A 14,894-nucleotide genomic window follows, 5' to 3' on the forward strand; every position below is an offset into this window, starting at 1 on the left:
CAGGATTCTTGTTGACTGTCTTTGACTAGTCAACAAGTCAAAGACAGATCAAGTTTACAGTCAATCACAGATCTCGTTCTACTTTCTTTTAAATCATTGCACTCAAATATCAAACTTTACAGGCAGAATCCTGTAACTGCAACAAATCCATGAAATAAAAAGTAATATTAAAGGTTTGTTCATGTGTTGGGTGCCTGCAGCCATGCAGAAGATTTTTGTTCTTTGCTACAGGACCATTAACGCTTTGCACAGCAAGTCTTGGATGTCCTTGTTGTTTCTTTGTTGTTCTGCTGATTTCAGTGACATGCTTTAATCTTTGGTCTAATATTCAAGTAAAAAGAAACTCTTAGATCACAGTAAGTATAAAGGTTTCTGCCAGTTAGTCCGGGATGGGCAACTGTTTTTTTGTTTTGTGAGAGCAAATGAAAATGCAAATAGTTTATTCAGGTTGTACTTGCAGACCATGACATTCAAGGCTAGGAAGGTTAAAGTTCACATGTCACTGTCTCTGTATTCAAGCGGAAGACTGCTTTGAGTGAAATAACAATGACTAATGTGTTACTGATTGTTCATTCAAGAGTAAAGTTTCGAGAAAAGGGTCTTCTGGGATTGCCTGAGCTTAAGAGCCTTTACCTATCAGCTTGCACTTTCCTGTTTTTTAATGCCTTGACACAAAGATGTCTTACTTCTCCCGATGGAGCTCTGCGAACCATTATAAATCTTTCTATTAAAATAACATCACATGACTGAAATGCAACAAAGCTTTCTTTGCCATGTGAATCGGTTTGACAAAACAAGAAAGTGTGAAGCAGAGAAAAATATCAATAGGCAATAGCATTAATGGTGGAATGCGAATGCTAAAATAAGCTCAGAGGATAATTGTTTTTTCTTTATCTTTTCAGCACCAGCACTACTTTGTCTCTTTCCTTTGTGCTGGAAGATATACTGTGCAGTGTGTAGCTCTGAAGTTTGCTGGCAGGGTTTATTCATCTCTATAAAGTCTGGCCTCAGAGGGAGATACTTGGCACTAGAACAGAAAGTGGTCCTTTTCCCAGTAGCTTTGGGTGTGAGACGCTCTTATCTTAAAGGCTTTGTTGTTATTGTTTTATGGATTTAGTACCTCTTTTTTTCCCCCTCAGTCTCTTAAATATGTTTTTGTTTGTTATGCTATGTCCTTGTTTTTTTTACACTAAATGAGTGACATCACTTAGTGACATCTGAATTTGGAGAATTTGAGATGGATAAAAAAATCACCTGTAAAGAAACAATCAAGTCCAGACACTCAGCTTTAATTATAGAGGCTGAACATTAAGGAATTACGGCCATTTATTTTTTTCAGGGACTCAAATGTGCATGGACAAATAACCCAAAAGCTGTTTTGTAGAGTATTGTGGACTGTGTGTTTGCTATTCCCTCGACAGCAGAGTGTGTAGAGGTCTGCAGTTAATTTCCATTTAGAAAACCTTTGACCCAAAATGCAGAAAAAACTGAAGAAATCTATCAAAGTGATGGCGTGATCATTAGAGCAACAGCTTGGTGCATTCTGATGAGCTTGCCAACATAAAAATACATCTGGAAGAGGCAACAATCATAGATAAACTCAGGATTATTTCTTCTTCAAAAGGTTTGATTATTTTTTTTAAAAAGAGGGGCTAATATATATTCACCTGGATTAAACACCACAAGCGGCAATAAATCATGTGCAACATTGTGCAAAAGTCTTGAGTCACCCCTAATTTCTATTTATTTTTATCCTAAGAAGCCACAGTTTTTTTTGAACATGGGTTGCTTTTTAACGAATTTTTAGTCCAGTCAATGTACTTGATCATTTTCAGAGGTTTTTGTTTTTTGTTTGTTAATTCACTAAACACTGACCTATGAATTATTCAGCACCTACCTGAAGTGATGAACCAGTTTTGTGTCTACACATAACAGATCAATTTTATGTTTGATATTTAATGCTCGATAAAATTGATATTTTATGAAATATTAATTTTAAAATGTATAAAATAGTAGTTTTATGTATGTATATATGTTAGTGAAGGGAAACAGGGGAAAGAGGCATGCCAATGTAACCAAATTACTCAAGACTGAAAATCAGCAGCGACAGGGTTGATGGAGTGATGAATCCAAATAAGTATGTAGCAAGGACTTAAGGAGAGAGTGTCAGTGAACAGGGAGCATCTAAAGCCATGTGTCATGGCTGTCATGGTTTAATGATGCATTTTAGTCAGTGGTGTTGCAGATCGTCTCAAAATTGCTTGTATTAAAAACACAGAAAAGTACCATCAGAGTTTGATCCACCATGAAATGCCTTCTGGAAAGTGTCTGATTGGCTGCAGTTTCATTTTTCAGCTCAACAATGATCCCAAACATACTGCCAATGCAGTAAAAGAATACCTGAAAAACACACAAGAGCACACTGTCAGTCATGGATCGGCCTCCCCAGAGCCTGGACCTGCACATTATTGAAGCAGTGTGGGATCATATTGATAGAGAACAGAACAAAAGGCAGCCAACATCCAAATGAGAGCTTTGAATGTCCTTCAAGAAGCCTGGAGAACTATTCCTGAAGATACTTAAAGAAATTACAAGAAAGCTGCCTAAGAGAGTTCAAGCTGTGTTGAGGAATAGAAGAGGACATGAAAGCTAAACATATAAACCCTTTCCTCTTTAAAGTCATTACAACTGAACAAACTCTGTTGTTGCCTCATATACTGTATTTTAATGTACGTTTGCACATTTTCCTAGCAAATAAAAAGAGGTGAGGCTGTGGCTCAAGACATTTGCACAGTACTGTAAATCTCTGGTTTAGGCTACTGTTACCAGTTACAGCTAACAAGAGCTTCTACTAGCCTGTCCTAATGTAGCCAAAGTCCAACAAGCCAACGTCATAACGGGCAAATTTTCCAGCGCATTAACCTCATGCCCAGAATTGTTTGGGTGTCAATAAACAGCGCGTGCCCGGCAGGTGTGCAACACTCTGGAGTATTTTTTTTTCTTTTCGGACACGTGATACTCCAGTGCAGTGGTTCCTGGTGCCTCTGCGCGTTCGCGTACCTCCTCGTGCCCTTCTCAGAGTGGGAAAAAGTGTCACGTGAGCGCGCGCTCCCATGCCTACTGCACTCTCCACTGCCCCTCCCCTCAGCATCAGCATCAGCGTCCACAGCGAGAAAGTGCGACCTCGCGTTTGTGTCTTCGCACCTCACGTGACATAATAAATTCTACGTAATAAACCAGGCATTTTACGTAGTTTTTGGTCACACACAGAGGTAACAAGGCTCCTCTTGCATAGTGTATCTATACATGGCAGAGTGATCCTCATTTCCACATTTAAGTCGCTGTTATTTGCATGCTTGCACGACACTGCAGTGTAAATATTCACATTTGTTAATAAATGTGATGGATTAGGGTATTTTTCTGTCTACAGGCTGATTAAGTCCACAGGTTAGGGGAAATTACCTTTAAACTACACGATGTTACCATCTTTTTCTTTAATTAATGTGAAAAATTCTGCATTACAATTAATAAAGCTCATTCAAGCGGTGTTTATTTAGACCTAGATGAGCTTGGAAAATGTAATTGAAATCTCTTCATATCTGTGCTTGTTTTTCTTATGCTCACCAACAGGAGGTGAAAATGTACTCCCCTTTTAATTCCTCTCCCCGGTGCTCCTTGTTTCCTAATCTCGCCCGTGCGTCCCTGTTTCCTCCCCACGGGACTCATTTAACTTTGATCTAATCAAATCTAATCTAATCTAATCTCGCTTTCTCTCGCCGCTCGCGCTTTCATTTTCTCTCTCTCACAGCCGCCGTGGCCGTGCGGCACGCTCCCGTCATCACGTCAGGAGGAGGCAGCCTGCTGGTGCTGAAGCTGACGAGGATGAGGACGATGATGGCGGTGACGGAGGAACAGCGCTGAGTTCGCTCCGCTCAGTTTTGTCTCACTTCTTCTCCCTCCTTCTTAGTTCTTTTTTTTTTTTGACTGCATAAGTAAAACACAAAACGTAGCGATACAAAAAAGCGACACCGCCGATTTGACCTAATACCTTTCTCCACACCCCTCCCGTCTCCTGAGTCGAGACCGAGATGGGGAACGAAGCGAGCATGGAGGGCGGCGGGCAGCCCGGGGAGCCGGGATCCGCTGGGATGATGGGGTCGATGATGCCTGGAGGACCCTCGCAGGGACCAGGACAGCACATGAAGCCGGTCAACGGAGCAGCTGCCGGTGGAGGAATGGGAATGGGAGGCCCCGGGATGGGAATGACAAGGTAGGAGCAGCAGGAGCAGCAGCACTGGGTGAAGTGCTCAGGGTAGCAGCGCATCTCCGAATTTGCGCCGTAACACGGAAACAGCTGATGGACAGCAGCAGAGCAGATGCCGTCTTGATTGCGAATGTTTTTTTTTTGTTTTTTTTTTTACAGGGATGGGATTACGTGGGTGTTAAAAAGTGTTTCACCACTCTTGTGGATTTGGGATTTTAAAGAGGAAATGCTCAGAGTGTAAGGGGTGAAATAAAATAATAAAATAAATAAAAGAATCACTGAGCTGTCCGCGGTGCTGAACACTACGAGCTGCACTGAATGGCTCTTTTTGTAACGTAGACTGATTTCCACAAATAGGTTTGACACTGCGTGTTAAACCACCTTACGACGGCCGTGCCCCTCTGGTCTGTGTGACCGCTTGTCACCAAGAATGAAATAATTTTATTCCGCGGTGTCATGTGCTGCCCTAATAGTATTTCCTCGTTCTTGGCTCGGGTTGTGCTTTGGCGTAGTGTATTGCACGAGGCATGTTTATTCGCTCTTCCCTCCTAATTATTGTGTAATTCAGAGGCTGCGTGGTTTCATTTACGAGGCGTGCCAGTGTCACGTCTTGGTGTTTTACGTTGGAGACGGGATGCAGCTGGGTGCTCGAAGCGCCTTCATCGCCTCGCTTGTTTCCGCATGGGCGAAGGGAGTATGCCGAATGTGTGTGAGTGTGTGCGGGGCTCGTGCGTGTGTGCGTGTACGTTAAGGGGCTTGCCTTTCTATGTAGGCGTGTGTTTGATGATGCGTAGTATAGCCTACTGGTACTATGAGCAGCCCCACCGTTTCTCACAGAGACGGTGCTTCTTACCTTACCCAACCAAATCAAATCATAAGCACGTCCAGATCATGTCCTGGGCAGATGTGCAGTATTGACTTCACTAGATTTTCTACTCAGGGCTTCAGCTGGTTAATGTAAGGATATTGTGTGTGTGACAAGTTTTTAAAATGCCATGTCTGTGGACAGTGGGAGGAAGCAAAAGGTCCCAGATGACCAGTGGGTTCAAAAGCCAGAACCTTCTTGCTGTTAGGTGATAGCATTAATCACTGCATCACAGTGCATGCCTGAATGAAATATATATCTGAGTGCAGCGGATATATTTAGATTACATTCGACAAAGAGCCTAAGCAAAGTTAAATCTAGCCTCTTGGATGAAAACACATAATCTTGTGTCCTAGTTCAGCATACTGTAGATCTTCTACATAATAATGACGCCATAAAACATCTATAGCATGCGATAGCAGTGCTCAAACACACCCCATATGTTACCTAATCAGTCTGTGCTTTACTTACTACCAGATGAAAAATGATGGACCAGTAATATCTGATTCTGTGCCACATTGTTCTCACATAACACGATGCGATTGGCTGAGCAAAAACAGATTTTTTACATTCCTTTGTTTTTGCCACCATCCAGGAATCCCAACTTACTGTATCACCTCATCCATAAAAACCCTTCTGCAGACAAGCGAGTGCACAGAGACCTAATCAGGTTGACACTCTGTGGATATAGTCCCCGACTATAGGGCTGCAGCTGGTCTACACACACACACACACACACACACACGCATACACACACTGGGATCTGTGTGTGCAGGTTCTATTTAGGACACATCCTGGGTTTGATTCATGTCTCTATAGGAGAGGAAAGCAGAGAAGTGCAGGGCTCTCTATCATTATATAACGCAGGGACTCAGAGAGCAGATGACAGCTTCAGCTCGTTTCCGACAAATGACAACAGAGCTGAACGTGCTCTGATGTGTTACTGGTGCATTACACTACTTTAGGGAGTTTGCTGTGATGTCGTGCATCCTCTGCCTCTTTTATGCATTTTCTGCTGATTTTGGATTTCAGGCCTCCTGTCCACATTTTCAAAATCACTCTATATAAAAGGCCTTTTTTCCTTTTCTTTTTTGCATGCTGCGCCTCAAATTAAGTATTTATAACAGTGTAATACAAGGCCATGTGAACAGATTGAATCACGTGCAGAGCGTGTTTGCTCATCCCCGCCCTCTCACTCACACACACACTCTCTCTCACACTTCCCTCCCTCTCCTGCGCTGCTTTGCCTCACTGCCTGCTCCCATAACTCTCTCTCTCGATCTCTTTCTCTCTCGCTCCATCTCCTCTGCACACTTGCATGCTTTGATCCCTTTCCCCCCTTTTCTCCTCCTCTCCCTCTTTCTTTATATTTGTTGTGCTCTCCACCGTTCGCATACTTGCATCTTTTAAATAGAAAAAAGGGTGCTGTCCTCTCTTATCATCCTTCCTTCTCCTACTGCTTCTGCCCCTCTGTTGCATATGTCTGTATTTTTCATTCCGTCTCTGTAATTTCACATGATTACAGATTATTTCTCACTTCCCCTCACTTTTCAAACTGGTATACTCCTCAGTTCTCTTATTTATTTATTTTTTTGTAAAGCATAAAGGCAAAGGAATATATCTTAATTCCCTTTCCTGCCATGTCTGGCCACTGTAAGATTTAGCAAAAGTTAAGTAAACAGGAGAAAACAGTACCTTTTTAAAGCTATTTTCAGCTATCTTTTAGTCTATTTAAGGTAGCAGTCTAGATAAGGAGAGATAGATGCTGAGACTAATTGGACAGAACACACACACACACACACACACACACACACACACACACACACACACACACACACACACACACCTATCTATCTATCTATCTATAGATAGATATACAGAGGCTAAAGGAAGCAAAAGACTGTGATAAATTCAAAATGTAATGTCCTCCAATCAGTAAACGTATAATAACATGTTAAGCAGTGGACCATTTGATTAGGAGTAAAACCTGTAAATTACTACTTCAGTTACTAGGCTTCACTTCACTTGCTTTAAAATGACAGATTCACATCAGAATAAGTGGGAGGCTAAACTAATTTCTTTATTGATTTCAGATGTCTGGACTTGACTATGAATAACTGGTACATTAGGTGCACTTTTCAATGGCAGTGAGGTTAAAGAACAAAAATCACTTCATAAAGACAAAGAAAGACTTGTGCTCCACTCTCCAATGCTGCACAATGTTTTTGTCCATTATCATGGTCTCCATGTCAGATTGTAGAGTCATAAAATGTTGCCTTTTTGTTTCTCCCCAATCAATGTTATTTGCTGACTTTTATGACATGTGTGATGCCACTGGTTAGGAGGTTTAAAATTCCCTGTCTTAAATTCACTGCTGTCCTGCCCAGATCCCAGTCCAGATTGGGCTGATGTTGTGTAGTCTCATAAGTTTCCAGGGTGTTGAGTCCCAGTACACCTAAAAATGATCACATCAGCACCAGCTATTCATACCACCACTAGCAGTCAGTTAACTATAAAACTTAGCTACAGGTACTATGACCAGCTTTCACAAATGACTCAACGGGAAGGCTTTTAATGGTTGACAGTCTCAGCACGCGTGCCGTTTATGAAGCAAGGAAAACAGCCAAGCTGCGTTCACCCCTGAGTAACAGGATACATCCTGCGATCACCAAAATTGACTTACTTTTTCACATTAATAATCACTATTGCCATTGGAGGACTTTGACAGATGGATGTCACTTAAGATAACTTGTTGAATTAAGAGATGGCATCACATGTCTGGAGAGGACACTCTCAAACACAGATTTGTGCACACTGTTTTCATGAGAATATATCAGTCACGAGGCCAGTATAAGGAAGGCTTAAATACAAAATTAAAATGATAGTACATATAAAGAAAATGCAAATCTGTATCCCCGGATAGCTGATAATTCTGCAGTGTTGCATTTTAAATAAAGTAAATTAGAATAGAGTGAAAAAAGGAATGTGTTAAAGATATGAAATGAAAAAGTGGCACAGAGTGAGACAAAAAGGGGGATGGGTTTTGCTGTCCAGATGGCAAAAGGAAGAGGAGTGCGAGAACTCAGTAAAGACACTGAAGAAGAGAGAGAACGTGAGATCTAAAGCACATATGGAACAGACCATTCCCTTGCTGTGGGATCACGTGTTCATATTGCATCTGACTCAACTCACACTCATGTTTTGGCTGCGATGTGTATGCATTTATTTTAAGTGTGTGCTGTGCATGACTACATCAGTGTTTTGTGTATATATGCAGTAACTGTTAAGAGCACTGGCAGTCATCAAAATTGATTCTCTTTCAACTCTTATTAAGACCTGTGAAAGTGAGGAAAAAGTGGGAGCAAGACTGTGTGTGTACTTGTTGTGTGTGCGTTTGTGTGTACACTGGAGGGAGAAAGAGTCTGTGAACACTGTTGTATTTTTACTTTCTCTGGAACATGCACACTTGAGGATAATTTTCATTTTTAAGAGAGTCACAAATGTAAGATGTGTTTGCATGTGTATGTGTCTTTTTTTCACCAGAAAAGCAACATTGGCATGTTAAGTGTGAATGTAAAGCATATTTAACTTTAATATTAAAGTTTTTTGCTGCTCAGAGTAACATGATTATATTCACACATAAGCACAGGAACAAGTGCTGATATGATTTTGTTTCTGATCAGTAGACTGATTAAAGACTGACTTTAAGTCTTTTGTTGGTGAGGGTAAAATCGATGTTTGATGATGATTAGAGCCTGGCTATTAGCCTATATATCTGTATCAGTATTTTTAAATTGCCAATAAATGAAAATTAAAAAAATTAATGATGAAATGGGAGAAACACCCTTTGATTATGTTATGGAGTTTGAGGTTGCAGAGTTTGCCCTTCGGAAGTCATTTCGCAGCTTCTCCAAAGGCAACATTTGTTTGTCACAAAACAACAACCAGCTGTTCAGAGCAGTTAGGCACACCATATATGAGTAGTCTATGACCTGCCTACCTCCAAGCCATCATATAGATCCTCTTTCTTTTATGGGCATGTCTGTGTTCCATGAACTAAACCTGATGTTTATCAAGCAGAGAGGCTAGTAGCTTGTTTTTGGTTTGGTTTTGTTTGGTTGTTTGCACATGCGCATTATGGGCAATTCTATCGTGTTTTTGGAAGACTGATAGGAAACTAGTGCGCTTAACAAGCTGCTCCTGTTCTGTGATTAGTTTGGCTCTGGCTACTATTATAAACATATGCAGATGCATGTGAACACCGAGACAGCATTAGCAAATAAATGAGGAAATTCTTTCATGATTTATTATCTTAAAATGTGAGTTTTGTCTTCCTAACCTGCTACTAAAACACTGATTTATATAGGGAAAAACATTAGGAAATAAATAAAGGGAAATCATACAGAAATATTGGAAAGACTCATCATTACAAACGATCAGGAACCCCACAAAAACAGCTCTACGACAACTACATAGAATATCACATGACTAAACATGACAAAAAAGACAAAAAAATTAATTTTTATTGTTAACACCACAAGAAAACTTAAATTGAGGTATGAGTGTAATTTAATATGGATGTCTGAACCTCCTGCTTGCTTTCCAGCAGCTTAGGAAAAAATGGAATATTCTGTCCTCCTCTTGGGAATGATCTGTGACTTTCAGCCAACACTTAGATTCCACAGTTTCTTATTCACCCTGTAGTTCTCACTTTACCTTCATGGGATGCTGGCTATGAAAATAATTTTTAACAGTTATGTAAAAAATCTTTTGCCTTGAAACGCACATCATAGAAATCAATTCAGAATTATTGTCTAGTAAAACTTGTGAGGCAAGATCTTTTTTTTATAAAAAAGACCCCATAATGGCCCATTCAATGGTACCCAAACATGCAGCATTTGACTTTTTTGTCGTTATGAATATTTTTGATTACATTTAATCATTCGTTGCTCTGAAGAATTTTAAAAACTAAACTTGAACTCTCAGAAATACTTTTACAATTTATTAGGCATGGATTGCTGCTATTGAGTTAGAACCACTTTTATTCTCAGAGCTGCCTTAATTCTTTGTGGCATAGATTCAACAGGTGCTGGAAACATTCCTCAGAGATTTTGCTCCATGTTGACATAATAGCATCAGAGAATTGCCGTGCATTTATGATGCAAATTTCCCATTCTGCCACATCCCAAAGGTGCTATTTGATTGAAATGTGGTGACTGTGGAGGCCACTTGAATGTAGTCACCTCATTATCATCTTCAAGACACCAGTTTCAGATGATCTGAGCCTTGTGACATGGAATAGAAGCAGCCATCAGAAGATATGTTGCGTGTTTTTTTTGTTTTTTTGTTTCCAAATCTGCAATCTGCCGTCTAGCTTCACCTTATTTCCCCTGTAATGACCTCCAAATGTTAACGCAAATGTGTCAGTGGCCAAGTTGTGTTTTTGAGTTTTTATGTGTAGGTGTATGATTGTGTGAACTTGAAAAATGATATTTTTACAAACTGTATATGTGTGAATGTGTGAGAGGGTGGATGAGGGACAGACAGACGCTCTCTATATTTACACAACCTGTTATCAGGAGACCATGTTTGCAGGAGCCTCCAAATACTAAATGTGTTTGGGTGGCGGCATCTGGAGATAAGATGGCAATAAGCACAATATCAGAGCCCAAGACAGTATTAGTTTTCAGCAAATAGATGGTGTCTCTGGAGCTTATGAATGAAACCCAGAAATAGATTGAACAGAAATGATACACGTATCTGCAGGACGAGGGGTGAAGGCTTTGGAAGACACTGGTGGATAATGGATTTATCTTGGATTTTTTTTTTTAACCCTAGAACACTATCGCTGGGTGATTTACACCCGAGCAAATACATTCACATGATTTCTCTCTCCTGCAGCTGTTTGCGTGTCGAGGAGCCTGTGCCTTCACCAGGGAAGTCTCAAATGTCCCAGGAATGGGTGGACCAAAGACCAGCTTTCCAGAGTCATTATTTTGTTTTAGGAGGGTTTTTTTTCCCCCCATTTTGTTAGACATGGCACAGTTGAAAGTAAAAGAAGACCACTCTAATTTGTCATGTGTTGTCATATTTTGATATATTTGATTACTTTTTATTGGCTATATTATATCGGGTAAAAATCACCCGGCATTAGTGATTGTGTTACTACACAGCAAAATCTCCAGTGTTAAATTAACACTGGAGGGTGTCTATATGGGTCCACAACTCTGAGTGTTAAATACAACAGTGTTGAGTGTTAAATTAACACTTTTGACAGTGTTATATGTTTAAAAGTAACCTAGTCAGTTTTGAAGATTAACAATGGCTAACACTGAGCAGTGCTGATTTTCTAACACTGGAACATTTCTAACATTTCGAGTTATTTTCCAGTGTTAGAAAATCAACACTGCTGATTAGGAAAAAAGTTTGACATCATGCCCTTTAGCCATTCAGATTTGTACAAAACCACTGACAACAGAAACATGAACTGCAAGTATTAGCTGTTACTTTGTTGTTGTTGTTTTTAAATTCTTTGATTAATTTAATTGCATTTTAAGAAAACTGCTGTAGAAAAAAAGTGTCATAGTTTTTGGGTTTGACCATAAACTGGTACTTAAACTCTACTGTATACACAAGATTGAATTAGGCAACTATGGAGACATCACCAGTTGGTTTGTGGAAGGCATTTTGGTCATGCTAGTTTTTCTTTTAAATCCTGACGTGGCCACCTGGATGAGTGAGAAAACTAAATGCACTTACAGAGAAACTCCAGAGCCAGAGTTAGACTTTCTTTTGGTACAACCAATGGATGAACAGCATAAAATAACATTCAAGTGGTACCTAAAGCATCCATGCCTTATGCTTATATTCAGACTTATTAATGTTTGCTACTTAACTATATGTATCTTTAACATATAACTCTATAAAGTGGGTATTTTCCACTTTTATGCAGCTGTCAGGAAGTTGGAAAATTAGCTGTTTTACGAAAACAAAGTTGGGAATGTTATTATGTGGATTTATGGGTATTGATTCCATTTTAAAGCCAACATCAAGTGAAAATTTGGGAAAAAAATCAGTTTTTGGAAACTTGGTGATTGCTGCTTAGTAGATACAGAGTTCACATTGCTTAATCAAACCCAAAGCTACAAAATGTTTTTGGCTCATGCAAGAGATTGTCAGTTTCAATTCTGGTGCCTGAGTACCATTTTTGCTATCTACTGAAAAACAGAGAAATAAGGCGATTGGCTGATTGGAATGCCATGTGAGTCAGATTAAATGAATATATATACATTTTTAAATTAGTGTTTACTTAAAAAGTGAAAATGTTAAAGTGAAACACCTAATGAGGAATGCACTGAATGTACAAACTTAAGAGTACTGAATATTCACCACATAGACACAACTAGAAATGCCTTTTGTTAGTTTTTATACTGTACATGTACCACACAACAACAGTTCTATTCCACAAAGACAAATTCTAAAATATGTGGTAGCTTTAATTTGGTGTAGGATATTTCTATATAAGAAGGTAAAATCTATTTAGAAACCACATCTTTCACTATCCAAAGGGCTGTAAGGAGTATGTACTGTATACCTATATGAACACACACAGTAAAAAGTGAACTTTAGGGTAAAGTTTTACATGTTTTTCGGAACCTAAAGTGTTAGAAAATTTTAAACAGTAAAAAAATGTTTGTTTGTTGGGATAAATCGAATCTATGTAATGTATTATGCTTATGTTTACTTTATGTATAACTACAACTCAACTCTAGTGAGGAAATTTTAGTGACATAGCAAATTTGCACTTAGACTATCTTTAACATAAACATTTAATACAATTTTTGTTTGCAGCCTATGTCTGTTGGAATTTATCACACCCTTTCAGCTTCTGTGAACGGATGATCAAAAGTCCAGATTATAGAGATTTCCTGGTTTTGGCTGTGAGTCCTAGAGTACTGCATCCCCTTCTAGGGCTCAGCAGGGATTTGTAAGAGACACCAGCACGGTTTGCCCTGACCTCATGTAGTGAGCAGAGTGCAGCTTTGGCTCAACCACCTCAGCCAGCACTCCAAGTTTGTACAACAATGTCAGGTTGGGGTATTTAGATCTAAAACAGTGTTCAACTCTACCACAGCAAAGGCTTGCAATGGCTAAGATATTAATTTGATGGATGCTAAAAGAACAAACAGAAATGACAAATCACACTGTTTTCCTGAAAAGAAATTACTTACCTGACTTTCTTACTGAAATGTCTTTTTAGTGCAGATAGATGGATTTTAAAAAAATCTGCTAAAGTTACCCCGCACTCATATTCCTTTATAGTTCTTTAAAGTATAAGTCAGAGTGTTTCTAACTATCACAAATAATTTCTTTGCAGCACTATTTCCTAAAACACAATAAAGGAAGCTGTACTTAATGTATTTAAAATATTTACAGTTGGACATGCAACATGATCAGCTCTGATCGTCTATTTCAGTCCATATAAATAAACAAAATAAAACATTATACAGATGATTAAATTCATGCAGCAAAACACATTATCTGGATATTTTAGCAGTATGAAGATGGCCCTAACCGTAGGCTAAATTAAAGCTCAAGATCGTGATCACATCTTTCTAACTCGTTAACTCAGTGACAAAACTTGGCTTTTGTTCACAGCTGACATCTAAATGTCTTTTGACATACAAGTGACCAAATCATTCCTCAAACAAGGGAACCGTGCGAATAATTCTGATGCTCAAAAATGTCTTTGTTGCAGACTTTGTGAACTGTTCCCGTCATTTCTGGTTAGTTCAGACAGGAAATCATCTGAGGAAATGGATTTCAGCTCAGCTCTCAGCATTTAGAGGAGGCTACAATGAATGAAACAGAACAAGATATTTGAGCGATATCAAAGATCTTTTGCATTGTATATTAATTTGCGTCTGAAAGGAATACATAAAAGAATGCCCAATTTAATATATATTGGCAGGGAGTTACTATAAATACTTGAGTTGACAAAGGCGATGAAACCAAACTCTGCTGAGCCATGTAACGGAAACACAGAGTACATACACTCACTGGACACTTTATTAGCCACACTGTTCTATTAACAGGTTGGAACCTTAACTTATCATGGCATAGATTCAACAAGGTGCTGGAAATATTCCTAAGAGATTTTGAATCATATTAACATGACTGACATGATTTGCCAACTGCACATCCATGATGTGAATCTCCCATTCCAGGTTCTCTATTGGATTCAGATCTAGTGACTGTGGAAGACACTTGAGCACAGTCATGTTCAACAAACCATTTTGAGATGGGCTGATCTTTGTGACATGGTATATTATCCTGCTGGAAGCAACCACCAGAAGTTTGGTACATGGTGGTCATGAAGGGATGGACGTGGTCACTAACAATAGCTGGTGGTACAAAGTGTGCCAAAAAATATCCCCCACACCATTTCATCACCATCACCAGACTGAAGTGTTAATACAAGGGATGTTGGTTCTATGTTGTTTATCCTAAATTCTCCCATGCTGTCACTTAAATCGTCTTTCTTCCCCATTGTGTTTCCCAGTTTGGGCTTCAGCTCGTGTCTTGATTATGTCCACATGTCTAAATGCATTGTCACCATGTGACTGATTGAGCAGATAACTAGATGCTTCTGTTAACGGAGGAATATTACAGCTACTGGTTTCACAGAGAGGTGGTCAGTGTGATGGGATCTGAGCACAGGTTAGAAGGTCTTGTTAACCTGCCAAGATATCCTTTCTCTTTAAT

General features: G+C 39.4%; 1 protein-coding gene across 1 annotated transcript in view; it reads left to right on the plus strand.

The window, feature by feature from the left end:
* The first annotated feature begins 3,881 nt into the window (after positions 1-3,881).
* LOC102194730 (acanthoscurrin-2-like) overlaps positions 3,882-14,894 on the plus strand; it is a 39,257-nt gene continuing 28,244 nt past the window's right edge. The window contains exon 1 of the mRNA XM_005730856.1: positions 3,882-4,270. Within this exon, the coding sequence (XP_005730913.1) occupies positions 4,089-4,270 (182 nt within the window). The 5' untranslated portion in view covers positions 3,882-4,088. The remainder of the gene's footprint in view (positions 4,271-14,894) is intronic.

The sequence above is a fragment of the Pundamilia nyererei genome, unplaced genomic scaffold (assembly GCF_000239375.1).
Source record: "Pundamilia nyererei isolate P.nyererei 1_Seehausen unplaced genomic scaffold, PunNye1.0 scaffold00039, whole genome shotgun sequence".
NCBI classification, from domain to species: domain Eukaryota; kingdom Metazoa; phylum Chordata; class Actinopteri; order Cichliformes; family Cichlidae; genus Pundamilia; species Pundamilia nyererei.